This window comes from Aspergillus niger (assembly GCF_000002855.4).
Source record: "Aspergillus niger supercontig An01".
NCBI classification, from domain to species: domain Eukaryota; kingdom Fungi; phylum Ascomycota; class Eurotiomycetes; order Eurotiales; family Aspergillaceae; genus Aspergillus; species Aspergillus niger.
In genome coordinates this window covers 832,251-859,955 of record NT_166518.1, presented here as the reverse complement: position 1 = coordinate 859,955, position 27,705 = coordinate 832,251, and the positions used below count along the sequence as shown (strand labels likewise).

General features: G+C 53.5%; 10 protein-coding genes across 10 annotated transcripts; 5 read left to right on the top strand and 5 right to left on the bottom strand.

The window, feature by feature from the left end:
- Window positions 1-255: 255 nt before the first annotated feature.
- An01g03560 (uncharacterized protein) lies at window positions 256-1,878 on the top strand (the record flags this gene model as incomplete). The annotated part of the gene is made up of 4 exons (XM_059747049.1): window positions 256-336; window positions 886-1,272; window positions 1,328-1,767; window positions 1,863-1,878. 4 exons carry the CDS (start codon window positions 256-258, stop codon window positions 1,876-1,878), a joined length of 924 nt encoding a protein of 307 aa, XP_059599583.1.
- A 907-nt stretch (window positions 1,879-2,785) lies between these two features.
- An01g03550 (uncharacterized protein) lies at window positions 2,786-5,637 on the top strand (the record flags this gene model as incomplete). The annotated part of the gene is made up of 5 exons (XM_059747038.1): window positions 2,786-2,806; window positions 2,890-2,976; window positions 3,145-5,202; window positions 5,261-5,320; window positions 5,368-5,637. 5 exons carry the CDS (start codon window positions 2,786-2,788, stop codon window positions 5,635-5,637), a joined length of 2,496 nt encoding a protein of 831 aa, XP_059599582.1.
- Window positions 5,638-5,982: 345 nt separating this feature from the next.
- On the bottom strand, window positions 5,983-9,433 carry An01g03540 (uncharacterized protein; the record flags this gene model as incomplete). The annotated part of the gene is made up of 9 exons (XM_059747030.1): window positions 5,983-7,092; window positions 7,144-7,728; window positions 7,778-8,046; window positions 8,103-8,256; window positions 8,303-8,401; window positions 8,628-8,656; window positions 8,714-8,931; window positions 9,165-9,189; window positions 9,307-9,433. The coding sequence occupies 9 exons, from the start codon at window positions 9,431-9,433 to the stop codon at window positions 5,983-5,985; spliced, it is 2,616 nt and encodes an 871-aa protein (XP_059599581.1).
- Window positions 9,434-10,516: 1,083 nt separating this feature from the next.
- An01g03530 (hypothetical protein) lies at window positions 10,517-11,431 on the top strand (the record flags this gene model as incomplete). The annotated part of the gene is made up of 1 exon (XM_001388746.3): window positions 10,517-11,431. One exon carries the CDS (start codon window positions 10,517-10,519, stop codon window positions 11,429-11,431), a length of 915 nt encoding a protein of 304 aa, XP_001388783.1.
- Window positions 11,432-11,946: 515 nt separating this feature from the next.
- An01g03520 (uncharacterized protein) lies at window positions 11,947-13,817 on the top strand (the record flags this gene model as incomplete). The annotated part of the gene is made up of 5 exons (XM_059747024.1): window positions 11,947-11,989; window positions 12,049-12,423; window positions 12,497-12,681; window positions 12,738-12,943; window positions 13,169-13,817. 5 exons carry the CDS (start codon window positions 11,947-11,949, stop codon window positions 13,815-13,817), a joined length of 1,458 nt encoding a protein of 485 aa, XP_059599580.1.
- A 437-nt stretch (window positions 13,818-14,254) lies between these two features.
- An01g03510 (uncharacterized protein) lies at window positions 14,255-16,400 on the bottom strand (the record flags this gene model as incomplete). The annotated part of the gene is made up of 3 exons (XM_059747021.1): window positions 14,255-15,256; window positions 15,299-15,750; window positions 15,854-16,400. The coding sequence occupies 3 exons, from the start codon at window positions 16,398-16,400 to the stop codon at window positions 14,255-14,257; spliced, it is 2,001 nt and encodes a 666-aa protein (XP_059599579.1).
- Window positions 16,401-16,965: 565 nt separating this feature from the next.
- An01g03500 (uncharacterized protein) lies at window positions 16,966-18,966 on the top strand (the record flags this gene model as incomplete). The annotated part of the gene is made up of 4 exons (XM_059747015.1): window positions 16,966-16,977; window positions 17,090-17,250; window positions 17,810-18,237; window positions 18,290-18,966. The coding sequence occupies 4 exons, from the start codon at window positions 16,966-16,968 to the stop codon at window positions 18,964-18,966; spliced, it is 1,278 nt and encodes a 425-aa protein (XP_059599578.1).
- Window positions 18,967-19,059: 93 nt separating this feature from the next.
- On the bottom strand, window positions 19,060-20,074 carry An01g03490 (uncharacterized protein; the record flags this gene model as incomplete). The annotated part of the gene is made up of 2 exons (XM_059747008.1): window positions 19,060-19,588; window positions 19,662-20,074. The coding sequence occupies 2 exons, from the start codon at window positions 20,072-20,074 to the stop codon at window positions 19,060-19,062; spliced, it is 942 nt and encodes a 313-aa protein (XP_059599577.1).
- A 488-nt stretch (window positions 20,075-20,562) lies between these two features.
- On the bottom strand, window positions 20,563-21,894 carry An01g03480 (uncharacterized protein; the record flags this gene model as incomplete). Its single annotated transcript, XM_001388741.3, has 6 exons — window positions 20,563-20,756; window positions 20,813-21,125; window positions 21,181-21,543; window positions 21,608-21,676; window positions 21,751-21,820; window positions 21,881-21,894. 6 exons carry the CDS (start codon window positions 21,892-21,894, stop codon window positions 20,563-20,565), a joined length of 1,023 nt encoding a protein of 340 aa, XP_001388778.3.
- A 1,830-nt stretch (window positions 21,895-23,724) lies between these two features.
- An01g03470 (uncharacterized protein) lies at window positions 23,725-27,049 on the bottom strand (the record flags this gene model as incomplete). The annotated part of the gene is made up of 3 exons (XM_001388740.3): window positions 23,725-24,629; window positions 24,692-26,803; window positions 26,863-27,049. The coding sequence occupies 3 exons, from the start codon at window positions 27,047-27,049 to the stop codon at window positions 23,725-23,727; spliced, it is 3,204 nt and encodes a 1,067-aa protein (XP_001388777.3).
- Window positions 27,050-27,705: the final 656 nt, after the last annotated feature.

Below are 27,705 nucleotides of genomic sequence, written 5' to 3'. Positions count from 1 at the left end.
CCGAAAGAAAGAGACCAGACTTCCCTAAGTCCCAAAACAGCGAGGGGAGGCCCGCGGTGGACGGGGCCAGTATTTAGGAGGCCTCGTCCCGCTAAGCTGGACCCCGCTAGCGAGCGAAAAATCTTCTTTTCTTCCCGTCATCGCCTTCCCTCTCTTTCCCTTCTTCCTAACATTACTTGTGTTCCCACCCCCCATATCTCATCCATTAATCGTTCCGGTGTGGTTGCCGCCCCCCCGCCGTGTGCTCATTCCATCATGTCTCGCCGCGAAGATTCCAAGGCTAGGGATGACACTGTCACCGTTAATGTTGAAGACTTTACCCGCACTCGCGACAGTGTAAGTTACCTTTTTCTTTTTCTGATGTATCGTTTGTTTCCGTCGTTTTGCCCTCCGGCGCGCGCGCGCGGCCTGCCGACTGCCTCCCTCCCTTAAGCTACGGTGGACGGGCGCTGCGCTGGCCTCCCACCCCCCAAATTCACCACCACGCGTCCGTAAACAAAAGGCCGCCCCGACGGGCTCAGCGCGACGCCGTTGGCTTTCATTTCCCCTCAACCCAGCATTGTACTATCCCCTTGGTCTTCGCATTTGGATTGCTTCGCTTTATTTCCCTTTCAGCTGGCTTTTCGGCTCTGATTTCCCTTTGTTTGCCCTCTCCTTCGCTTCTGTAATCGCACCGCGCGTTTCCTTGGTTTCGCGCCAACGCCATTCCCCTTCCCAATGGCCCGGCGCGGACGCTCATCTCCAGAGCGGGCGCCTTCAGCAGCGTCTGCCCCGGCGCTGGTGGCGCCCATCTCCCGTGCTACCGTTGCCATCCATACCATCACTACTGGCATCCGCACCATTGCCACTGCTGCCCCCCAACAAGCCCCACTAATTCATTCTCAGGTTGTCTCTAGCCTAGTGCAGCTGTCGGCGGCTGTCTCCGAGCTGACCAAGGCCTATCTCAACCATGCCGATACTGTCCTGGGCCGCACCCCCACTGCTCTGGACATCAGCAGCATCACCGGCATCACCAGCTCTCTGTATGAGTCTGGCCTGCTTGGTGCGCGTGCCACCAGCCCTGGCGCCAAGTCCGAAGTGGGCGAGAAGAAGAAGCGCAAGCGTGCTCCCCCGGACCCCAACGCTCCCAAGCGCGCCTTGACCCCCTTCTTCCTCTACATGCAGCACAACCGCTCCCGTATTGCTGAGGAGCTGGGCCCCAATGCTAAGCCTAAGGAAGTCTCTGACGAGGGTACTCGCCGTTGGGCTGAGATGCCTGAAGTCCAGAAGGAGGTACGTTGACATGCCCATTTGATTATAAAGAGCGCCGTTGCTAACTCACGCGCAGGTCTGGAAGAAGCTGTATGCGGACAACCTTGCTGTCTACAAGGAGAAGGTGAAGGCCTACAAGGCTGGCCTCCCTTACTCGGACGATGCCAAGGCTGCCAGCCAGCTGCACCAGGGTATTGAGGGCGCCGAGGCCACCGAGGCGTCTGAGGATGAGGAGCAGGAGTCCGAGGAAGAGTCCGAGGAGGAGTCCTCTCCCGAGCCGGTCAAGGAGCCCACTCCCCCGCGCAGCACCAAGCGCCGTCGTAGCGAGGGTAAGCCTGCTGCTAAGGAGGCACCGACCCCCAGCGAGAAGAAGAAGGAGTCCCCCGAGAAGAAGAAGCGTGGGGCCGCTGCCCGGAAGGAGAAGGAGCAGGAAGAGACCCCTGCTCGCAAGGCTGCGGGTGGCGAGAACAAGCGCGCCACCAAGAAGAAGCGCAAGAGCGAGGCCGGTGCTGAGGAGTAAGTACGATACGAGTATGAGGGACTTGGTGATTTGAAGAAGGTATGGAGTTCAAATTTGGAATTGGGCGCCTGTCTACTGCCACAACTGGTAGCTGCTACGTGATGTAAATTTGCCCCCATTATATGACTACTCTCTCTCTGTGTGTGTAGCATATTGCGGATTGCTTTGTTGGGTACCATTGCTGCTGGGGTCGCTGTGTTATCTCATTTACTTTCCTCGGACCTGTTGGCGTCTTGACTGTTTTGCGCTTTGCGGGGTGTTATTCAGTTGGGACTGGGTCATTGGTAGTTCAATTTGAATGGAAGAACCACAAAAAGAAAAAAGAAGAATAAAAAAGGAAGGGAAAAGCTTGTTTCCAACCTAAATCGCTGCTTATTCTATGGCTAGTCCAGTAGCAGCATGTAGAATGTAGATACTAGCTCGAATAGTTGCTACGGTGGTGTTTCCATTCCCCGGGGTACATATTGGGCTGAAGCGAACGGATAGCGACTAAACCGAGAGAGGCAAGAAGTGGAGGTGGCAGTGGCCGGCGAGTGCCGATGTTCAGTTCCAAACCTCCAAGCGAAGTTTCCCGATTGACTGCAAGCCGTTAGTCACCTGGTCCAAGCCGGGCTGCCATAGGTCGATGCACTGCTTATCAGCAGCTGCCGACCGCTTATCGGGCAATGGCTTCGCTCGTTTCGCCAAAGTATGAGATGCCAAAGATGGAATGTCTGGATATCCCCACCTTTTCCACTTTTACCTCCCGATCCGGCGCGCCTTTTCTCCCCCGGCCGTGGCGTTTAAATTCCTCTCCCGAGCCTGCGTCCCTGGTCCATTCTGGCCTGTCAACTTCTCCAAAATAACAACAAAGTCCGCGTTTACCATCTGACATCTCATATCGTTGCCCGCTCCCCTCCTCCACCCTCCCAGAAAGCCCGCCTTGCGTCGGAGGTTGGGTCCACTGCTTCATCCTTGGTCCCGCGAGGACGTCTCTGATTTTGAGGTCAAGGGCATTCTCACTGCCAGCCCAGCATGCATTTGTGTCCCAAGGAGGTACGCTGCGATCTTTGGCACTACGTACTTCATACTGCTCGAATCAGACGGATTGACTGACCACCTGCTGCTCTTCTCTCCAGCTTGACAAGCTCGTTATCTCTCAGCTGGGCTTCCTGGCCCAGCGTCGACTGGCTCGCGGTATTCGTCTCAACCATGCCGAAGCTGCGGTATGTTGCATATTAGCTCCATTCCATGCGCATGGTGATTCGTTGGAGACTTGACTGACGATCTTCGGTAGGCGTTAATCTCGTCCAACCTGCAGGAGGTAAATAGCCCATCACCACTCTCTGAAAATCATCTTGACCATCTCCGTTAATTCTCGTCCGCTGTTACAGCTGATCCGGGATGGACAATATTCTGTAGCCGATCTCATGTCTATCGGGAAGAGCATGCTGGGTCGCCGTCATGTTCTCCCGTCCGTCGTTTCGACTCTTTACGAATTACAGGTCGAAGGTACATTCACCACTGGTACCTATCTCGTGACAGTACACAACCCTATCAGTAGCGATGATGGAGACCTTGAAAAGGCCCTCTACGGAAGTTTCCTTCCCATTCCCCCGGCAGATGCCTTCCCCGATCCTGATCCGGAGGACTACGAACCCGAGAAGACGCCCGGAGCGATATTACCTGTGAAGAACGAACGCATCATCCTGAACGAGGGAAGGAAGCGCATTAAGCTCAAGGTGATGAGCAGGGGTGACCGGCCCATCCAGGTCGGATCACACTACCATTTCATCGAAACCAACCCGCAGTTGCACTTCGACCGCCTTCGATCCTATGGATATCGACTCGACATTCCCGCTGGTACGTCGGTACGGTTCGAGCCCGGAGACACCAAGGTAGTTACGCTTGTGGAGATTGGAGGCCACCGGGTTATCCGTGGAGGTAATTGTATCGCGTCCGGCAAGGTCGATCTTGCCCGTGCCGAGGAGATCATGGCCCGTCTGCAAGTGCAGAACTTCGCCCATGTTCCCGAACCTACTGCCGACAGCGCGCTGGTACCTACACCGTTCTCCATGGACCGTGAGGCCTATGCGCGTATGTTTGGCCCTACTACTGGTGATCTCGTGCGCCTGGGTCTGACCAATCTCTGGGTTCGTGTGGAGAAGGACTACACATCTTATGGAGACGAGTGTACATTCGGCGGTGGCAAGACTATTCGAGATGGCATGGGTCAGTCTTCGGAAAAGTCCACGCAGCATGCTCTGGACACCGTCATCACGAATGCTCTGATTATCGACTGGACTGGTATCTTCAAGGCCGATATTGGAATCAAGGATGGGCTCATCGTGGGCATTGGTAAAGCTGGAAACCCCGATATCATGGACGGTGTTACCCCGGGCATGACTGTCGGCTCCTCGACCGATGTTATTGCAGGTGAGAACAAGATCGTCACAGCTGGTGGTTTCGACACCCACATCCATTTCATCTGCCCCCAGCAGGTGGACGAGGCGCTCGCTTCTGGTATCACGACGTTCTTGGGAGGAGGAACCGGTCCCTCCACTGGCTCCAATGCCACGACTTGCACGCCTGGTCCCGTTCACATGCGCCAAATGCTCCAAGCTTGCGACCGCCTGCCCATCAATGTTGGTATCACCGGTAAGGGTAACGACTGCGGTGGCGTAAGCATTGAGGAGCAGATCTACGCCGGTGCCGCCGGGTTGAAGCTGCACGAAGATTGGGGTTCCACGCCCGCCGCCATCGACAGCTGCCTTGACCTGTGCGACAAGTTCGACGTCCAGTGCATGATTCACACCGACACGCTAAACGAATCCGGATTCGTTGAACAGACCATTGAAGCATTCAAGAACCGCACTATCCACACCTACCACACCGAAGGTGCCGGTGGAGGTCACGCTCCGGACATCATCTCAGTCGTGGAGCACCCCAACGTCCTCCCCAGTAGTACCAACCCAACTCGTCCCTTCACTCTCAACACCCTCGATGAACACCTCGACATGCTCATGGTCTGCCACCATTTGTCCAAGAACATTGCCGAGGACGTCGCCTTCGCAGAGTCTCGTATCCGCGCGGAAACCATTGCGGCCGAAGACGTTCTTCACGACCTTGGCGCTATTAGCATGATGTCCTCCGACTCCCAGGCTATGGGTCGCTGCGGTGAAGTCATCCTGCGGACATGGAACACCGCACACAAGAACAAGGAGCAGCGCGGCCCGCTGCCGGAGGACGAAGGCACCGGCGCCGACAACTTCCGCGTGAAGCGCTACGTCAGTAAATACACCATTAACCCAGCCATCGCGCAGGGTATGTCCCATATGATTGGCAGTATCGAGGTCGGCAAGATCGCCGATCTCGTCCTATGGACGCCCAGTGCGTTTGGCGTGAAGCCAACGCAAGTAGTGAAGAGCGGCATGATCGCCGTGTCAGTGATGGTACGTTCTTCCCCCTAATTAATAAACCCCTAAGAATACAATTGCTAATGAACCACAGGGTGACCCCAACGCATCCATCCCCACCGTCCAACCCGTCATCATGCGTCCCCAATTCGGCGTAAGTCATCCCCACTTTGCCCCGTCTAAGCCATCACCACTAACCAGAATACCCAGGCCCTCGTCCCCTCCACCTCCATCACCTTCGTCTCCCAAGCCTCCCTCGACGCAGGCATAGTCCAGTCCTACAACCTGCAAAAACGCGTCGAAGCCGTCAAAAACTGCCGCAACATCGGCAAAGCCGACATGAAGTTCAACGACATCATGCCCAAGATGCATGTCGACCCCGAAAGTTACCGTGTCGAGGCGGACGGAATGCTCTGTGATGCCGAACCGGCAGGAAGTCTGCCGCTGACACAGGATTACTTCGTTTATTAAAGCAAGATATCCTTGATTGATTTCGGTTTGTTTGCATTCTTTGTATAGACTTTTTCTTCTCTTCCTTTTCTTTTACGATATTTTATGAGAGGCTTATAGGTGGATGGTTGGTTGGTTGAAGGTGGTAGGATTAATGCATGAGATGGATGGGGATATCCGTGGAATGGAAGGAGGATTGTATATAGTAACCTGACCTGACCTGACTTACTTACGTGATGAGCCATGCATGATATGAATTGCATTATTTGTCTTATTTTATAATTTATGAAGCGTTATAATGAGGATTTAGACTGCGTAGTATAACGCCAGCAGGCGAGCAGTGAGTGACTGACTGCAGTGGTCTGATCAGAGTTCAATCTCCTCTTCGGTATGATTATCCCCAGTTGATATAAGCGAGACCGCCGCCCACGCTTCGAAGCTATCTGCTCGCGCGGCTAGATATGCGTCCCGGCGGATTTGGGCTGATACCGATCGTCGAAGACTTTGCTGTCGCTGTTGTTGGTGGCGACGGCGATGATGAGAAGTGGTGTTATGGTCAGTTGTACCGTCATAGTTGGGAATTATACTTTCATCGTCTTGTCGTTGCTCAATGTCTGGTTCCAGCTCCTGAGATTCGAATGTTGATGATGCTAGGGACAGCGGTTCGCTGGATTGGCTGTTCGTTTGAGTTTGATTCTCGGTTTCATCTGGCCGTGGGAGTGAATCTGAGGGCTGGGTATCTGTTGTTAGATTCTGGGTTCCAGGGTAGGTGTTGGTAATGGTGGACGTTTGTGTTTCGATTGGTAAGGTGTGTTTGGGTGCCGTTATTGAGGTGGGATGAGGTGGGTTGTCTAGAGGAGGGTGCGGGGTCGGAGCGATTTCAGATTTGGGTAATTCTGTTTCTTCATCGGTCCAAGAGGAAGGGAGGGAGTCGAGCTGGTAGAGCGCACGCTGGGAAGGCTCGGCGTTGTTAAGCATGTGCCAGGCACGGCGGATCTCATCACGGCGTGCCTTTGCAGTTTCTGGGGACAGGGCGGGAATAATAAGAGGCTGGTCCGTGGGTACTGGAGCGGACTCTTCGATTGGCTCGAGAGACGATGGAAGAGGAATCCGGTCTGAGGAAGACAGTGGATCGATGGTGGCTGCTGGGCGTGGAGGATGGCTTAATTGGAGCGGTTCCGGTATACTGCTGTCGATCATGCTGGACGTTTGTTGGCTTGACTGTGTTGTAAAGGAACCTTCATAGCGGGCTCTTTTCCTTGCTCGTATCTCTGGATCTTTTGCTGTCAAGTCCCGCATCTGCTGATCGTGGGCGAATCCAGTCGCGCTGCAGAGGTGCCCGAAGAGGGTTTGCATTGAGACCTCTTCTTCCCAGCTCACGGGATCGACTGTGCAGGGATAGACGTCTTTGGGCCTGAATGCGGAAACAAGATGACAAAGTTCGGAGTAGGAGGAGTGGCGGGAGTAGGGGAAGTGCTATGAACGTTAGGGAATATTCAGGGACTGGGGTTTGTGATTGATACGCACGATGATTCTGGGAAGGGGATTGCCTTGTCTGTCTCGTAGATGTGTGTGCTGATTGGCTTCGCTTGATGCAGAATCGTCGTCAGGACGGCCACGACTCAGTATGCCCACGAGGTCTTCTAGGGGCAAGTCGTGTGCATCTTTCATTCCGTAATTATCGAGAGATAGTGCTTTGGTTTTTGATCGGAACGCGTCAATAAGAGCCTGTCTCGTCTGTGAGAGCGCATGTATATCATGAATGCGCTCGGAACAGAGCTTTTCTAACTGTTCCAATGCTGACTGGTCCGGGAGCTCGAGTTCGTGAACTTGGTATAGATCACCACCTCCCCCGCCAGCCCCGATCTCGGGCATTTCTAATCCATCATCAGTGCGGGTCACAATCGGCCTAATGTAAACGGTATCTCGAGACGCAGCTACAGGACAGTGAACGCCTGGCTCGCAGCTATGGATGCGAGAACCCTCATCCTCGCTAAGGCAGCCTGGAACGAACCGGTTTCCGAGTTCATAGCCACAGAGGAAAGGAGCATCGTTCACACTGCGAGAGGCCAGCGACCTATATAGATCCATTTGATACCGGTCCACGTGGATCTGGAATCATCAGTACAGATGCCGTACTGTTGTAGAGTACAATACGCACCTTTGAATTGAGGGCAGCCGACAGTGCCATCCAGACTTCTTCGTAGCCAAAGGTCCAAGCCCGAAGATAGAATGTAGTGCGGTCCGGATACGCTTGGATTTTGTTCAACAGCTCCTTCAAGCCCTCTGCCTTTGATGGAAAGGTATGGCATACATGCGACGGGCGGGCGAAGGTGTTGTCAATGTATATGTTATCTAGCTGCTTGTTCCCCAAGGTATAGGGAATGAGGACGGGATTCCTGATAATGCTGTTAACCCACCAGGGTTCAGCTACAGACCATTAGCAAGGAAGTAAGCTTGTGGAAGCTAATGTAGAGCTAGCATACCGCGAATATCGCCGGTATATAGTATAGCCTTCCCATTGCCCTCTATCAGAAACATTACCGCGCCCGTGCAGTGGTTTGCATCGAACAGAGTGGCTCTGATTGACAGCCGTGGGGTGAGATCCAGCTCCGTTGGCGTGTTCAACGGAATCGGCCTCTGTGCCAATGAGGTTACTGTCATGATACTGGTAGAGGATACATACCAGAAGCTTAGACAGATGTTTGTAATGCAGTTTCCGAGACTCTAGGATCCCTTTGCTAAAGTTCATACGATGAGGATACTTTTCGATGCGTAAGAGCATCTAGGAGAATATGAGTTTGTGCTACAGCAAAATTTGGATCAATAAGCACCTCTCGAGTCGCCGCAGAGCAGTATATGAAAGGAGTTCTAAAGGACTCCAGCCCTTGAAGATGGTCACTGTGGACATGGCTGAGAAAACAGGCGAGCGGAGGCGGCCTCTCTGGATTCTTGCGGAAGTAGTCAACTGCATGAATTTTAGAGTTGATAATCACCTATCGGGAGTTTACCAACTTCTTACTCTGAATGGAGGGAAATTCTACACTGCATTAGAGAGCAGACTTAGCTTATCGAAGGATCGGAAGTATACACCTACCCCGGACAAACCCATCGAAGGTGGACATGGGACGTGGTTGCGTCGCAATGGACCAAGGCTGGAGCGGAACACAACTTAATTCATCCTGAGTCGATGGAGGTAGACCAACGTCAAACGCAGCATGAGGGACGATGATGAGTTGGAAGAAGAGACGAGAAGTGGACAGAGAAGGATGGCGAGAGGCAGTTGTGGTGGCCGTGGTTCCCAATCGGGGGGGCCTGTATACACGTGACCGACAAATATTACGAGACGGTGAACAACTCGATAGTCAAAGTAGAAACAACTCGAGGTGTGACGGAGAAGATGATTTGTTTTCTCATTGGCACCATTGGATGACGATGATGAGGTTGCTGTGCCTGCCCGATCTACTGAATCTTACCGCCACTTGCCCAGACCCTAGTCTAAATAGCCAGACAAGATGGATTTCCTCCATTTCTGCACCAAGACTCACTGACCAGCCCATCCGCGGCCCGTTACTGATGGATCAACAGGCAGCTGCTCACCCCCTTGTCTAGGCCTTCCACCCACGAGTGAGAAAAATGTCCTTGATCCTATCAAGGTATAATCCGGGGCTCTCCAGGGCAAGTACCTACATGGCGCCGGCGTGAAGCCAACGGGCAGAGAGAGCCCTGCCAGCGACCAAGTGGCCTTGCAGGCAATGAGTGTGAGGCGAGTGGGCGTCAAGACCCGCTCGCCAGCACAGGTTTCGGTGCCATTCATGGCTCGAGTCTATTGGGAGAGGCGGACAACTCGTCCTTCGATGGATCTCTCCTGTTGTCACGGATTTAGGTTGGCTAACTCACGACTCCACGCAGTTCGTCCCCTATGCGCTGGTCATTTGCCTGCGTGGTCCGGTCTGTCCCAGTGTGTGTCACCCGACTGGCACCAAAGACTCCTGGCCTGATATATAAACATGATCTCTATCCTTCGCTTTTCCCAACCCGGGCTTGATTTTCTTTTTTGGAAATCATCACTAACGCTTTCTTCCTTTGCTTTTCCCTGCGTCGGGAACAGCCCTACGACCGACAGCGATCATCAACATCGTCATCACCATGGGCCCTTCTTATTAGGTCTTGTGAGTGACAAAAGTTGACGTATTAGGCTTTGGGTCCTAACGGTACCTGAAGTCAAGACATTTGGCGTGTTACAGCACCTCTCACGAAGAGCCCAACGATCCCAAAGTCGAACTGATAACAAGAAATAAATAAAGTCTGGGAGCCATCATCATCATCAGCGTCCCATACCCACCCTCATCTTCATCTCCATTTTAACCCACGTGTGGACCGGGTTTCCATGTGTTAATCTGGTGGAGGCATGCCTTTCTGCGTCGGCCATCCCCTGAAGCAATCATAACCCGCCTTACGACCGTTTCACTAATTAATATTTGAATGCGGGCCGCGGCTGAAACCGTGGCGAGATCTGACGACTGCATCGCGGCATATCTCCTTTTCTAGCCCGTCCCCGTTTTCCACTATTGCCCGACGATCCCCAACGGCGCCCCCCCGTCCGGAACCAGATCTATTTGCATTCACAGTCCCTTTTTTGCATCTCCTGCCCTCGATTCATTCCTTGCCTTTCCGCTATTGAACGACCAAACTCTCATTTATTCTATTATTACTAGCCTTCACTTTTCTCTTCCCCTCCTTTCCACATTCCAAGTTTCACCCTCCATCTTTTAATCAACATCCCTTTCTTTTCGAGTTGTTTTCTATACTTCTCTTTGGTATACTACTACATACCTCCGTCCCTTATCACCGCTCCCCTTCCCCAACTCTCGCTGTCAACACCGCCATCACCATCACCATGCATAAGCCTTCACTGGCCCAAATAGTGCACAGCACATTATTTCCTCGCCCGCGCGCAAGTGATCCGGCTACATTCTCCGCACATATCACCCGCAACCTGGTCCCAGAAGTTCGAGTCGAAACGTCCACATTCTATGGATCGCTTGACTGCCCCGAGGCTCAGTATCCGGGACTTGACTATTCCTATGGTCCGCACCGCATGAGGCTCGGTCGTTTTCCATGGCACCGAAGACTGTTCCGGGCCTTTGACGAGCTTGGTCTTACGGAGACCGAGATCTCATCCCTATGCCGCTGGGAGGGCACCAAGTCGGCTCGCGAACGTTACGAGAAGGAAGAAGGCGTGAAAGTCCGCGATACTACGGCCGACAATATTCGACCCGCTTCTCCATCTCCTCTTCCATCGATTGAAGTCCACTATGAGGATGAGACGGAGGAGGAAGAAGAAGAAGAACTCTTGCCAGAACCGGAATACCCAGTGGTGACATTTGAGACCGTGCGCTCTACTAGCAGCCTGATCGATGACCGGGGGATCGATTGCATTGTGGAAGAGAAAGAGGAGGAAGATTCAAGCGATGACGAAATGGAGAGCTGCGGAGTCGAGCTGAATCATCGCCTCATAGCAGCGACCGCAGCCCGCGAGCAGGGGGCCGACGTGTCACTGGACGAGGATTGGGAGCAGTGGCTGAAGGAAGCCGGGGAGCGAGGGAGCTACACAGATGTGCTCAGTGCGATCCGTATGGGTCAGCCACTGGGTTACCTATACGATACGTCTCCTCCAATGCCGCCCCTCGGAAGGGTCGGCGGTCGATCATCTGCCTCACTTTCAGAGCCATTCGTTCTGCCCACCCCGTCCATGCTGTCGAGTCGGGGCATCCAGCGCTATGCTCATTCGTCGTCACGGACAGCCCGATAGAACGGCAGTCGACTTGAGGTTTCCTTCCCTGCCAGCTTCAACATTTAGCGAACGGGTCCGGCTACTCTGATTTATGCATTTGCGGCGCTTCCTCGGTGGATATCTTGGCGATATTGCTCATTGCTCTGCTTCCCACATTCCCGAATTATCTTTCGACCGTATAGATTTCCTGTGACTCTGCGCGTCCTCCTTTCACTTTCTACAGTTGTAATACCCCCTGAGAGCCACATGCGGCACCATTTGCACATAGATGCGCCCTCGTTGATCGTCTTTCTTAGAGTCGAAATAAATTGCAGATTAGAAGAATGCAGTAACACATACGATGGAGAATAATTATAGTATGATCTTGAAAAGCGTTGTGATAATCCCTGGAGAATGAGGGGGAAATTACAGTTAGCGGTCGGCGGGTGGATGTTTATTTGGTGGAAACTCCGCGTTGGGCTGGAAGCTCCCCGCAGCTCCCCGCGAACTCGTCAGTCTTTCCCCCCTTCCCTCTCGATGCCTTCCATTCCACCATGATCAAAGCCATCTTCTACAGTAAATTCGACACGCAGGAAGGTACGCCGCCTCAAGCTAGTTGGGAATCTCACTCAATGTCATTTGCTGACTGCTCTAAGGGCCCAAGGTCGTCCACCAAGTTCCCGATGGCGCGATCGTCCCCTCCGCAACTGCCCCCTCGCAGCCCCTCTTCCTCACTTTCTCCGACATCTCCTTCTTCGTCATTCCCCGGCAAGAGCTGTGTGGAAATCTGATCCAGGTCTGCACCAATGGCTATCGAATCCTGGGATATCCGATCTGCATGAAGTCCCTGCGATACGACCGAAATGAGTTCATCTTCAATTTCTGCGTGGTGCTGGCTGAGGAGGAGGATTTCAGCACCTACAAGAGTGTCGTGCAGAAGCTGGCGGATTTAATGCATGGATTGGAGGAGCAGAATGGTTTCCTATCGCGAGATCACTCCAAATCCGGCGAGGGGAAGGTATACAGCCTGTGTGAGACGCTGATGGAGGATCTGAACAATTACTGCGAGTGCATGATCCCAATCGGTAATGCCTACCCTTTCAGTCCACTGCGTGTCTACCCAAACTCAAGATGCTAATTGGGATATCCCAGACGAGCTGAACACCCTCAACATCAAGCTCTTCCCCATCTATCCTGCCCCTCCGCCTGTCAAGGCATGGCATGTGCCGCTGTTCACGGTCCGCTACCAGACCTTCATGGACGAGAACTGGGATCTGACCATGCAACGGGTACGTTCGCACCTGCGCCTCTCACTACACCCCAGCCAGCTGAACTTCCCCTCCAGATCGTCCCACACATCAATGGCGTCAATAGTGTACGGATAATTTCGATCCTTGCCGATACTGACTTCTCCCTGACCTGCCGCGCCATTCGTCATCTGCTCTACTACGGTTGCCTGTTCCTCCTCGACATCTTCTCCTTCTCGGCCATCTACGCCCCAACCGCCCAATTCAGCTCCACAATTGCCACAGACGAAGAAATGCAGCAGGAGTGCGCCCGCTACGTCAACACCGTCTTTGCCTCCCCAATCACCGCTGCTTCGGCCGCCCTAACCCCGGGCTATCCCCCGCATTACGATCCCGACACTGTCTGGCCCCCAGTCGGTGACCCTCTCACAACCAGCAGCGCCAGCGAGATCACGATCTCCAGTCGCAGCCCTAGTCGAACCCCCAGCCCGAGTCCTAGCGCGGGCACCATCCAAGCCAGCAGCAGCAGAACCGCGTCTCCCGCCCCAGGAACAGCCACCGACGACGACACCGCCACTACTACAGACATACATCCCACCGAGCCCCAACTCGTCGACGGGGTCGGCATCGTCGAACTCTACGCCAGCCTGAAACAAGGCCAAAGCATCAAACAATGGTACCTCCAACACAGCCGACAACTCGCCCACATCGACATCCGCCGCTTCATCACCTTCGGCGTCATCAAGGGCTTCATCTACCGTGTGCACAAATATGCCGTAGCAACAGGAAACCCAGCACCACCCATGAAATCCTCTCACTATCATCACCACAGCTCGCCCGCATTACATCCGCCCAGCGGCCCATCATCGCGGGGGCCCGGCACAGGCACCAACAGTCCTTACGCCACTAGTGCGGGAGACGACCCGGCCCCGATTGCACAGCACGATGGTGGGCCAAGCCATCACTCAACCTCAGTATATAGTGGAAGTCGGCCGGCCACGATCGTGACCCTCGAGGGTGAGGAAGAGGAAGATGACATTGATGATAAGACGTTGTCGAAGTATCTCGATGGGATGCATTGTTTCGATCAGATCTGTACGGAGTTGGAAATTAGTGAGAGGGAGTTGACGGCGCGGTTGAAGAGGTTTCCAGGGGAGGTGCTGATACTGCATCGATGATTACTACCTCTGCTCCTTTCCTAGCTTGCTTTGTTCATGTAGATACCCGATTTGCTAAATTTATTACTAACCAATATACATTAAATACGCCTGTATCAGTATTTAATACGAGTCACGAAGAAGAGAATCACAGTAATGAAGTAGAGTGCTAATAGTCCTCGTTAATACCTATTCTGTATATATGAATCCAGAGATCTTCCCAGCTGATATGCTGGCTATATTTACGTCTTGGAAAACGTCCCGATCATATCCATCCATCCATCCAGTCATCCTTCCTCAACGCCTTAAACCCAAAATTAAACCAAAGGGTAGATCACCTACTCAACCGTCGCTAAGATATCAGCCAAATAAGGAAGCCAGAAAAAGAACCACAATATGTACATCGAATCAGAAACCGGGATAATCGGGCAGAATGGTAACAGGTTTCGATCGATCGATCAATCCTGTTCCTCATCCCACCCTTCCACCTCGGCCTTCTCAATCTCAGCCATCAAAGACGGCTCGAAGACCGACTCATTTTTCCCAGGCACACTAGTCTTGCTATCCTTGAAGACAAGTCCGATACAATCGCGCCACCGCTTACGTCGATCCATAAGCGTCCGGGCAACATCACCAATCGCGGGGCGGCCAACACCTGCAGCACTGACGACATGGCTGCCGCCGCCGGCGCCACCGGGACGGTGTTTGGCCTGGGAGCCCTTTTTGCTTTTTCCAAGGGTGCGGGTGCGTTTTAGGTAGGCCTGCTGGACCTGGGAGTCCAAGTCGTCGTGGATGGTCATGTACTCCTGGTAGGCCATGCGTTCGCGGGCGATGTCGAGGAGACGGGTTTTGCGGGCGCTGTTGATGATCATTTGCTTTTTGAGTTCGCTTTGGAGGAGACGCAGGCGTTGGGCGATGTCATCGTCGTAGTGGGCGTCGTAGTCTGGGTTGTCGTCTGGGCCGAGGAAGCCGACGTGGCGGAGTTCGGCTTTCAGACGCTCGTCTAGCTGGGCGTGGTCGAGCTTTGCGGCGGGGACTTTGAAGTTGTTCGGGGAGGAGTCGGGGAAGGCGGTTGCGGAGGGGAGGGGTTTGGTTTCGTTGGAGGCTTCGCCGGTTGGGTGGTCGATGTCCATGGAGTCGGGGTTCATGGGCCCGTTCGCCATGTCGCCGTTGACGGAGCCGTTGGCGTTGGGGGCGGTTTCATCGGGGAGAGCTCGATGCTCGTAGCGGAGTAGTGAGTAGAGTCGGCTGACTAGAGGGCCGACGGAGACTTTGTCGGTTTCGACCGTCTCGTCGGTCACTTGGTCGATGTTTCCTCTGCCTTGGTTGAGCGGTAGCCGCTCTTTATCGCCGTTGGGCTGGTCAACATTCATGAGTCCGTCGTCCTCAGCCCATACGTCGGTGTAGTGTTTCTTTCCGCGTCGAGGCATGATGAACGGGGTCGTGCGATCGCCCTGGGTCTGTTAGCGCTAGGTCGTAGCGAGATCGACCGGAAGGCTCACCTTCTCTTTGAGAAACGCTATGTCTTCTTCCGTCAACGGGCGGACGTATGGATCGATATAGGCTAGGAACGTATTGGCGTTGACTTGACTCGCGGGCTTGGAGCTGCTGAAGTCTCGATCCGGAGGGGAGCCCGCCATCAGATGGCTCAAATCACTCCAGGGGAAGCGGGCGACGCTGTAGATGGCCTTTTTCTCCTCATCGGTCATGTCTGGAGTAACTTCCCGGATGTGATATATGGTTGGGTCGTCAAATTTGAGCGGGTTGGGACCGAACACTTGCACCTGTGGCACGGCCGGCGCGGGCTCAGGTTGGTGTGAATCAGAGCTATCGTCCGACCCAGGCGACCCTGCATCCTCGGCGTCTTCATCGGCAGCTGGCTGGGGGGACTTTCGCAATGGGGGGGATAAAGATGATGCCTCTTCGGAAGCAGCGTTCTTGGACTTTTTGGAAGCTGGTGATGCGGCTGCATGAATTAGCATGGCAGGAATGGATGGGCAGGATGTAAAGGCTCAAGTAGCAACGCTTCATCGCAAAACGGCGAATGATAGACTCACCTCCTTCAACCTTGGTCTCAGCACCGTCCTGTCGCGCAACATCATGGGCACCGTGAGTCAGCGGGCGTTCCTCCTTGGAACTGCTCCCGCGTTCCTTGCGCCTCTTCAGCTTGCCTCCCTTCAGTACCTTCTCTTCCTCCTCGTCATCGGCTTCTCGCTTCATCTTCACTCGATCAGCCCCTTCCCGCTCAGCTGACTCCTGCTCTTCGACGACCTCCTTACGCTTCTGTGATAGCTCTCTGATGCCGGCATTGCATGCGTCGCCTCGCGTTTCGGCTAGCTGGCTCAAAGTCTTGAGGTGTTCCATCAACAACTCGAGTGACTTGGAATCGGGGATCGGGCCAACTCCGCCCATGCGCTCAAGTAGTTCTCCATACTGGATGGTCGAGCCGGTCATCATCAACTTGGAGACATCATTGTCGAGGTAGCTGTGGAGCGGGGCGGAGGCGGTCGGGCCGGCGCTGAAGCTGGAGTTTGGGGTAGTGTTGCGACTTCGGGAGGGGCGAGCTTCGCGGCCTTTGCCTTTGCCTTTGTTTGCGGAGGGCATGTTTGAGGTGTGGATCTGGCAGGAAGCTGTTGACGGTATGCGATGCGCGGAGGAGTTGCTAGTCTGATGTGGTCTGGAATCGCGTGAACTAATAGCTCATGGTGTTCATGCTCGGATCGAGGGCCTGCAGTCACCGCGCTCAGTCAAGCACGCAGATTCAGAGTTATCGTTCCTGCCTTTGCAGACAAGCTCAGCACCGTTTCAATTGAGTAGTAGTCTGATTGATCTTGTTGATGGTGATGTTGGAGATGCTGATCTCGAGATGCCCGTCTCCACGTGATAGGACATGTGATCTCACGTGTAGACAATATCACATGACTTGATACAGAGGGTGCAAATAATGCATAGTAAGCAAACTAACTGGTAGGCTTACCAGTTGAGACGCTAAACCCAACTCGGCTCCACCGACATGGAGAAGTGGAGGATCTACAAGGCATACATGCTAACCGTAGTTTACTCCATCGCAGTGCAGTGATCGCCTCTACTCTTGACACAACAAGGTAGTACAGGCTACAGCTGGACCGTTCCTTGACATTTTTCCATTGGCAGAACCAATAGTAATACCATGGCTGTTAGGGTAGGATGCTTGCATCTAAGCATCACCATCCATCCTCATCTTGGCTATTTTTAGACCCTCAAGAGTAACCCTGCTTGGTTCATGCCGCAAACGTCGCATTCACTGCAAACAGCATACAGGCTATCCAGGATGGTTGGGACAAGCAAATTTGATCCGGGAAGAGCCAGCGCAGAAGCAGTACCCCAGCAAACTGCAGATTTCTCTGCTTGGTCTTGGCCTGGTACAGCTGGCCGCCGCAATTATCCGCAACGGACAGTCGAATCAACCTGACCTGTCAGCATTCTTCCCACAAGTCCCATAGACAAGATAATAGATTGACTCTGCTCGCGCACTCTCCCATTGCAGTAGGCATCGTGCGTCTGACGTCGACTCTCATTTCAATCGGATCGGAATGCGGATGACGATGCTCCCTGGACTTGGATTTTAAGCTGCTGGATTCCTCTTGTCCACGGGTCTCGTGCTGGTCGCACGACCGTGTCACACCATGAGTATGCTCCCCTTGCTTCAGAGAATGCTGCACATTCCTTCGATCGTGACTGCCTGTTCATCCTTCCGTGGCTGTCTCACTGTCCATACCTGAGCGATCGCTGATATGCCTCTTATCTAGCTGCCAAATCGCTCACCACGGTTGCGACGCTCTTTGCTGATCCGACAAACACCACCATCGCTCTGAACGTGCGTCAGACGCCCGTGAAATTCCGTGTCCGAGAAGCTGACTGTGCCCCTAGGAGAGTTCGATCTTTTCTCTCAAGCTTGACGATACCGTTCAAACGCTGTCGAAACAAAAAGCCCCGGACCAAGGCTCAATTCAGGGACTTCTCTTTGTTCCCAGCCTCGGAAACCAAAATCCATGCAACAATACCACTGAACCGTATATCCCGGACAACGTCACCCGCCTCCAAGGCGTCACGCCGTTCGACGGCCGTGTGATCGGGCTGGCACCTTGGATAAGCGACGAATGTTCGCAGGCGTTTCTCAATGTCTCGCAGGGGACCGTGCCGGCCGCGCTGCTCTTTTTTCTGCCGTCCAACGATGACAAAAAGCCGCCAGCGGCAAATGACCCGGCCTGGCAGCTGGGAGGAAGCGCTAGCTGGCAATCGCAGAGCAACTTTCCGGTGTACGGAATCCCCGGCGCGGCGGGTGCTACCTTGATGGAACAACTGTCACGCGACGGGAGTGTGCCCGATCCCGATGACCAAGACAACCTAACTGCATTGTCGTCGTCAGGGGCTAGCAGATTGATAGCGGTCATAGATATAGGTAGGCTTGTGTTGTCGTGACATTGCCAGTAAGAAGCTGACATATGGCTCAGATAGTGGCGCAAAGAAGATGCCCAGTATATGGGGGTTCATTCTCGCCATTCTCGGGACGGTCCTCGTACTTACTATTATCCTACTTTTATTCTACCAACTGGTGCACAGGCGGCATCAGCGGGAGCTTCAGCGCCGCCTGGAAGCCGGAGAAGCAGACTTGGAGCAGCTAGCCCAGCTTCATATCAAAGTTCCGCCAGAATTCTTGGAGACGATGCCAATCTACATCTACATGGGCGATGGTGACGACAACGAATCGACCCATGAGAATTCAACACCTGGGAATCTACCACGGATCACCGAACACTCTGCTGAAGACATAGACCCCAAAACACCCACCGTCGCAATTCGTGAGGCGGACAATGAGGCGGAAAAAGCAATAGACGGCGAGTCCATCAGACGACCCTCGCAGGCGACAATAGCAGGCCACCCAGACGCCTATGTACGGCACAAAAACCGACTCAGCCGACAGCAAACGACGTGCGCGATCTGCCTGGATGATTTCGAGCCGGATTTATCAGCAGTGCGTGAGCTGCCGTGCGGACACATCTACCACCCACCATGCATCGATACATCCCTAACGCAGAGCAGCAGTCTCTGCCCGCTATGCAAGAAGAGCGTGCTCCCAAGCAGCTGGTTCAGATTTCCACCAGAAGACCCATGGCTGCAACCTCACTAGATAGACATTCCACGACCCGAGACTTACATAACACACATGATAGAATAGACTGTACATGGCATAACAAAACATCTATAGAAAAAGTAATCCTAATCAAGCAAACTTATCATGTTTCCCTCTCACTCTAACATCCAACACGACCTCATGAAAATCGCCCTCCTTCCTCGCCTTCCTCAACCTCTTGACTTCATCATCATCCAACCGTCTCCCCACAATACCCTCCAACTCCTTTCTCCCGATCTTCTCCCGCGCCTTGATCTCCTTACTCGCTTGGATGCGCGGTTTGAAGCGCGCCTGCATGCGCACACGAATATTCGTCCCTCCCCCATCCTCCTCCCCATCATCAAGAGTAGTCTCATCCCCACGAATTTCAACCTTCGTCCCCGAAGCAGTCGTCTTCGACGCAACAGTCCGCGCAACAAGATACGTCTGCTTCTTTTCCTTCTTCTCCTTATCATCCACGCCATCACCCCCCTGCGAAGCAGAAGACGCTCCCGTCCCGGTCCCAAAGACAAAGAACCCTCCTCCCCCCGCCCCACTCTCACTAATCGTATATATCTCGTGCTGCGAAATAGCCGATGCATTGGCGGACAAGATGCCGTGCTTGTCGCTAGTCAAGTATCTAACCGTCGCACAATAGCCCCATTAGCCCTTTTATCATCCACAACAACATTCAGAAATGAGTGTATGCATACCGCCCGTTTGATCCCTTCAAACTCCACCCCTCAATGCCAGCAATCTTACTCGCAATCCAAACCTGTCGCACATCATGGGGTTCCGCGGTCCGGGGATCCCCCTCGATCATGTTCTCGAGCGCAGAGGCGAAGACGGTGCCGTGCGCGTCGGTCGCGAGGCAGGTGGGTGGTGTGGTGCGGAGGATGAGCAGGATTGGGCCGGAGATGTCGCTGCTTGTGTCGGCGGAGACCCAGGATTGATCGGAGAGGGTGTGTTCATCGTGGGTTGAGGGGTCTTCGGCTTCATTGGCGGTTGGGGTGCTGGTTGATGTGGATTGTTTTTTGGCTGGATGGGAGGGATCGGTGGAGGTTGATGTGGAGGTGTGTTTGCGTTTTTTGGGCTTGTCGCCTTTGAAGGTTAGAGGCTTTACCATGGTTATTCTTTGGGGTCTGGAATTGGTTTTGAAAATGGGTTGGGTAGGTGTAGAGAATGGAGATGGGCTGTGGAGGTAGGTTGTGAGGTGATGGATGAGAGAGGTGAGGAGAGCTGGGTGTGGAGAATCTTTCTTATCGATAAGTTTTGTGTTGGTACGGGTTTAATCGCTGCGGCTGGTTCAACTCCGGTTGAACCTAGCTGTAGCTATAGCTATAGCTACTAACTAGCTATGGTATTTGGTTTATGGGATCGTGCATCTATGCTATGTGGCCTCAAGGTCCTCGTGATCTTGATTTGATTTAAAATCAAGCCCTGGTGGAGATCTACGTCAGTCTGACTCCCCGGGTCCTCACCCCATATATATACCAGTAACATTTCGTCAATACACTTCAAATCAACTGAATGTCATCATGATATTGGACTCAGTCAAGAAGCAAAGCTTCATACCAAACATAACTCATTAATATATACATCTAGTGACCAGCACTAATCAAAAGTAATCGCCGCCTTAATGGCCGTCTTGTTCTTCATCGCCGCCAGACACTCCTCCCACTGATCAATCTTGAACGTCTTGTTGACAATGCCCTTGACCTTGACCTTGCCCGAGTCGAGGTAGTCAATCGCCGCAGGGAACTTGTACACCTCAGAGAAGCTGCCAAGGATAGTAATCTCGTCACCAACTATCATACCATCAGTATATATCCGCACAACCAAAGGAAGATAGGAATGAACTTACAGATCTTGCTAGGAGGCCAAGACACACGGTCCTTGTTGGAATAAACTCCATACACGACCAGCTTACCACCTCTGCGGACATAGTTGATCGAGTCCTCCAAGATCTTGACACTACCTGTGGCCTCAACAACAATGTCAAACCCGTAGGGGTTCTCGTCCTTCAGCTTCTGGAACTGTGCGCTAGGATCCTGTCGCGACAGCGCAACATACTCATCACCTGCATCCAGCGACTTGGCCAGATCCATCTTCAATCCCTCGGGCGCGACGACCACCACGCGGCAGCCACCGCATTGGCGGAGCAATTGAGCCAGGATCTATACATTTAACCCGTTAGCACAAACGCACCACTGCATACCTAGGGGAACATACCAAACCAGTCGGCCCGGCCCCAAACAACAGCACCGACGACCCCATCTTCGGCGCAATCTTATCCAAACCATGCGCCGCACAGCTCGCCGGCTCCAACAACGTGGCATCCACATCAGAAAGGTTCTTGATCTTGAATACCCTGCCAGCAGGGTACGCGCAGTATTCAGCAAAGCCACCGTTCATGGTAACACCGTGGGCTTCGAAGTGTTCGCAGAACAGCTCATCGCCGCGACGGCAGTAGAAGCACTCGCCGCAGAGCTCGGAGTTGTCGGCGACGACGCGGTCACCGATGTTGAAGCCCTTGACCTTGGGGCCGACGGCGGCGACAACACCGACAGTTTCGTGACCGGGGACTAGAGGGAACTATTCAATCACTCCTGTTAGTGAATTGCGAGAGGGGTGTGGGAGGGTAGGTGGGCTACGGTACCTTGGCAATGAATTCACCCTCGTGGATGTGCAGGTCGGTTCCGCAGACACCGCAGGCTTTGACTTTGATCTGTGAAGGGGGGCGTTGTTAGAGGTGCATAATGCATGGTATGTATATGTATAAGAGAGGAGGTAAGAGCATACCAAGACATCGTTGTCACGGAGCTCAGGCAGCGGGACGTCGACAATGCCGTGCGACTCTGGCTTCTCATAGCTGGTACCGATGGTTAACTACATCCCAACTAATGACTAGGATTAGGGAAAAGGAACATACCGAAGAGCCTTCATAGTCTGAGGAAGAGTGGAACCCATGATGATAGTGATGATATGGATACTTTACTACAGGAATCGACACCGTCAGCAAAGACCCAACAGACCCAAGAAAAAAACCTCAGAAAGACAAGAAACATACAAGTTATCAAAGAAGGTTAAAGATAATAGCGAAGTGAGAGTGACTAAGGATGAGGGAGTGAGTTGTTGGAGAAAAAAAGATAAAAGATGAAGACAAAGAAAAAGAGGGAAAGACGAGGCTATTTGAATGGTGACCATTCGAGGGGTAAATACTAAGTGACTAACTATTATTCTATACCAGGATCCGATCAGGAATAACCTCCTTACCATACGTAAGGGAAATTGGACTAATCCCCAGTGGGGATGGCCTGATGTTGTTGTTGTTGTGTCTCCGGGGATCTGTCCTCCTAAGGCTTCAGTACATGGACCAATTCGATTCCTTTCCATCCCGTCCTTGAAACACCACTCATGCACAATCACTCAACTCATAGGGTATAGCACCCACTATCCATGTACGGGACCCCAAACCCAACAAACTTACTTTCTATCCAGTTATAACTGACCACTCTTACTACTAGCAGGTAAGTTACCCTGGAGAGAACACACAGTGATACAAGCCAAAATCCCCCGCAATCACCATCTACACTACCACCACCACCACCACCAACCACGGACTTACAGGACCTAGACAACAACAGCAGCTACTACTAGCCTACCCTGTATAGCTAGCTACAAGTGGGTCCAGACTATCCCACATAGAATCGAACCCAGGAGAAACAGAAACCAAAACAGCAACTCCCCAAGCCTATGACTTCATCACAGAACCCGCCAGAATCTCTCTATTCTACAACGAGTTAAGGGCGAAAAGGAAACCAAAAGAAAAAAGAAAGGCGTCTAGTTTAACCCCCACAGCTTGCGACCCGCATGACTTCATTTCCCCCCCCACTTGAACGTGGTCTTCCCGAGTGGCCTTGATTTCCGACTCTCGACTGGATGAAGATCTGGCCAGGAACCAGGGACGGATCTGTATCCCATCATACAGAGATAGATGGTGGTTCCTGATGCTGTTCCTGGTTCAGTATTCAGAAAGGGTATGGATGAAGGAATGATTTCATTGAGGGAAATTGAATCGACTTTGACACCGACGATCGCTACTCGAGTGCTTCCCTTCCAGCGAACGCGAAACAAACAAACTCACCGCTGCCCCACTCGCTACGGCACGACTAGCGCTGTTTCTCATGCATGCACCTCCTCTCTCTGTCTCTACCAAGTTCGAGAGGAGACACTAGCACTAGACTGTCTACTGTCTATTACCTACTGCCTCCTACTGCATCACTCGAGTAATTACCGCTTTCATTTGGTCGCCCAACGACCCATTCACATCGGGACCCATCTCTAATCTTCGGGCAACTGCTATGTACATCACTCTCCTCTCGGTCCGATCCCCAGGCCATGGCCCGACACCGTACCGTTCCCCCTCCCACGGCAGCCACCGCCGTGTCTGTCCCGGTCCGACTGGCTTGCTACTTACGTGGCTGCCGTCTCATGACTGCCGCCGACAGCTCGTATCAGTGCCCTTGTCAACCGTACACCGCGGATGCATCTCGTCATCCCCCGCACGCTATCAACTCGGTCCAGCCCCGTCTACAAGATGCACCCCCGGACGAGTCTCACCACCCCCAAACCTCGTACGAGAAATGAAAATAAGAAAACGCCCCCAACACTCAAAAATGGAACTAGTGCTAATGCTGTTAATGCCCGATGCCTCGAAGATGCCCCAGACGCCAGTGCCAAGGCTCGCATTGGAGGGAGTCCTGCTCCCCGTGTCTACTTCAGCCCGAACCCCTCGCCATTCAACACCGCATCCCAAAGCATGCGCTCCAACTTCTCCCGCGTCTCATATCGATACAGTCCCAGCTGGTTGAAACACGTCCGCGCCGTCGGGAATCGGCTCGTCTCATCACCCAGACACACCAGCCGGATCGACAGGCTCGTCGCCCCCATGGCTGGGATTCGGTCGCTTCCCGTCACAAACGATAGGATCTTCCGTTGCGCCTGCGGCTGCGTTTGTTCGAAGAAATCCCAGAACCACCGGACTACTGGCTCCGTCTCTGGCCGTGCATTGGACCAGTTGTCATACGTGGCAACCGCCCGCAGGGACGCCACGTCGAGCGGTTCGTCCGAGCCGCGCACCAGTAGCTCGATCTCCTCCGGACGGAACAAAGAGAGCGCATTGCCGCCGCATACCGTGAAGAACCCCCGTTTGAAGGGCTCGAACTGCCGCGTGACCGCCGTGTCTAGGAGAAAGTGCACATATAGGTCCACGAACTCCCGGCGGTTCGCGTTTGTCACCGGCCGATTCTCCCCTCCAGCGCAGAGGGGTACCGACACTGTTTCGCCGTAGCGATCTACTTGCGCCACAAAGTCGTAGCAGAACGTCTCCGCAACGTCTCCTTCGTAGTCAAGCAGCGCCCGTAGACCCTTGGCCAATGCCGGTCGGAGCTCCGCCAGATCATCCAGGCTGCACTTGTACATAGGCCGCGTAATTGACGACAGCGGCGCGGCAGCCAGGAGCTTCTTGAAGGCAAACGGTGGCAGCGCAATGTCGAGGATGGTCGAATTGTAGATGGCCAGTCCCAGGAGAACGCCGACCAGGAAGAATTGCTCCGAGGACTCGAAGCAATATGGATTGAAATAACAGTATCGCGAGTCGTCATCATAGATGAATAGCCCTATAGGAAAATCAGTCAACTGGCCCATTGCATGTTTTGGCTGACAATGAACATTTACTTACCGTGATGAGGATCAAAGACTTCCCGGACAAGGAGCAGGAACCATTCCTTGCGGAGACCTCCCGCATCAACGCCCTCTTCACCGAGGAATTCGATGCGTAGTCCCTTCTTGATCTCCTCCTGGCTTGAGCCGACGACTTCACTGACCCCCCGCAGACTGTCTTCCACCAAGCAGTCGCGGCGCACCTTCAGCACGAGATACTGGCTGATTGCCGTCCGGCTCATGATGCTGTTGAAGAACGCTTCGCGAGCCTTGACCTCCATCTGCCGGCGTGCATCATGTTCTAGGATGTGGATCTTGGCCCAGATGCTTAGGAAGAAAGGGTACTGGCAGAAGGAGAACTTGGTGGTCTTTGACTCCCAGGCCTCAAAATCGGCGACAAGGTCGGAATAATCCAGTAGTGTATTGTAAAAGGAACTGATCGGGATCATATGCCCCCGCCGACTGGCCTGATTTCTAGCCACAGATCCTGCATCTTGACCAAGGACGCCGTCTGGTTTCCGGGAAACGTTCGCATTGTTCGCCGTAAAGAGCAAGTACATCACTCGCGCCGCAGCCCGCACCTGCCAGTCATCCGTGTACACTACGGGCTGGTCGCGCTGCTCATTTGCTTTGTTGGGGCTCCTGCCATTGATCGCCGCATGCAGCTCGGCCGGAGTGTGGCCTGCGGCGCTAGAGAAGCTGGGCACCAAATCGTCGTCGTGTTGAGCCGACTCGCTGCGCTTCCTCCCATGTTGGCGCATTAGTCGATGAGTAACAAATCCCCCGACAAGGTCCACGATCTTCTCGAATTGCCCGGCAGAGAAACGCGAGAACCAGGACACCAAGTAGTGATGGCAGTCGTTCGGTAAATTAGCCAAGAGCCCCAATATCCGCTTGACAATGCCATAATGATGCCCTGGACCATTGCTTCGGGGTTTTGGAGGAGGCTTCGGATTCCGAGGAGCCGGTCTTGGAGTGCCATCTTTGGGGTGAGAAGGCCTCCGGTCACCGCGGGCCGCCGAAGGCGCCAGACTGTAAGATGCAAACGATGAACTGGACGAATAAATCAAGGGGTTCGTCAGTAGCATCAGTAGAAACCTGGTATCCTCGGGCCTCTTCAATGGCCGTCTGGGCCGTTTTAGCAGATTTTCGGTCGCCTTCAAGAGCGTTCGGTGCAAATGTAAACGCGACTCTGTGATCTCTCTGTCAACCATAGCTAAGTCGGTGGCATTCCACTTCTGGGCTATAACGGCGTCTTCTTCCTTCTTCATCTCGGTAGGCTTCATTGTTGACCACAGCTCTACCCATGACGTTCCCGCCGTCATGATCATGTGGTGCCACTGTGCAAGTTCTGCCCAATTGATCCGAGGGCTCCTAGAAGAAACAGGCCTAGATGAGCTAGAGGTCTTCTCCCGGCGCTCTCTCGAGCGGGACCGATGAGAGCTACTAATCTGTTCTACTTCGTTCATCCACCAAGAGGAATTCTCTGCAATGTCTCCAAGAAGTAGCAGCTTCGGATCCGGCTCAAATGTTACCTGACTGGGGGCCTGAGCAGAGCTTGGTTCCGCTTTCTGCTTCGGTGGGCTGCTGTTACCAGCATTTCGCGGGGCTGGCTGTGCTGTGGTGAAGGAGCTGTTCAGACAGTCACAGCCCTTGAACGACGTGATGATATATTCCTCGAGCGACCTGAAGATGTACGGACGACTGGTAGGGCCTCTAGCCTCTGGACCGTTTGATCGGGCAGCATTCCGAGGTGAGCGATCACGTCTCGGGGCGTTTTGAGCATCTCGGCTCCTCATCTCGGAGCCCTTTCTCTCTCCATGCGCATAGGAAGGAGTCAAGTTAGGTTTCGAGTAATTCGGGACGCCGCTTACTCCCTCCGTTTTCACAGGCTTACTAGATGTAGAGGAACTGCGGCCCCGGGGATCCACCAAAGGCCGCGGTTCAGATAAGTACCCGGAAGACTGAGTTGGAGACTGTGATAGATTTTCGTCCTGCGCGACATCCAAGTATTTTCCGCTATAATTCTCTGGGGTCGAATTTTGCTGCTGTGGTGCCAGGAGCTGTTGGAGATACCTGGAGAGGCAATCATCTAAAATCGTTTTCGTTCGCTCGATGGAAAGCGGCATAGCTAAACACAGTCAGTTCACTACTTGTCCCGTAAGCAGACCCAGCGGGTATAATCCATACCTTTTCGGGGCACCGCGGGGGTGGGTGCCTTTCCATCACTACCCGAAAGGCCATTGCCGCCAGCCTTGCCAGAGTCCACAAATGGCTCCAAGTCATTTACAGTCAAACATTCCGTGCACCGAAAAACCTTGAGATTCCGCGGCCAACGCACTGTGCTGTTACAAACCATGCACTTTCCCGAAGTCATCTCTTCAGCCGGAGTCGGACGCGCGGCCCCTTTACGAGGGCTAGACGAGTTCGGGTCCGGCAAATACGTAACCTCATCGTCATCTTCATCATCGGAATCAAACATCAAGTTATCTTTCTTCGAGATCGACCGATTGCGCCGCTTCGTAATGCCGCCGAAGGGTGAGGGGAACGGATGGCTGACGGAACGAGAATGGCCCCTACGATGAGGGGGCGAAGTCGCTGGATTTCCAGTCATGGACGATAGACCTGAACCATCTTGCGGTATCCGATGAGGCGAATTCCCTTCTGCCGGGAAAGGAATTGCAGCCGAACGGATATGACTAGACGGGGAGCCGGAGGTCGGGGGATAGGACGGGTTATATGGGGTCCGCGACGGCATATGGGCACATTTGCTGTCCCCAGCTTTCGGTAGATCGAGTGGATTGTTTTTCTGGAGTGGCGTACGATTATGAGACGCGAATTAGGGGTTGTGGTAGAAGGCGAAGAAATTGTATAGATCTCAGGGTACGGTCTGCGATAAGCAGGGGTAGTAGATAGGGCTTCGTGGTCGTGGACGATAAGTAAATCCCGGTCAGTGGCACGAGGCAAGTTGCAAAGCTAAAGAAATTGTGGCAAGGAAGTTTGCTTAAGTCGAGTTCGTTTTAACAGAAAACA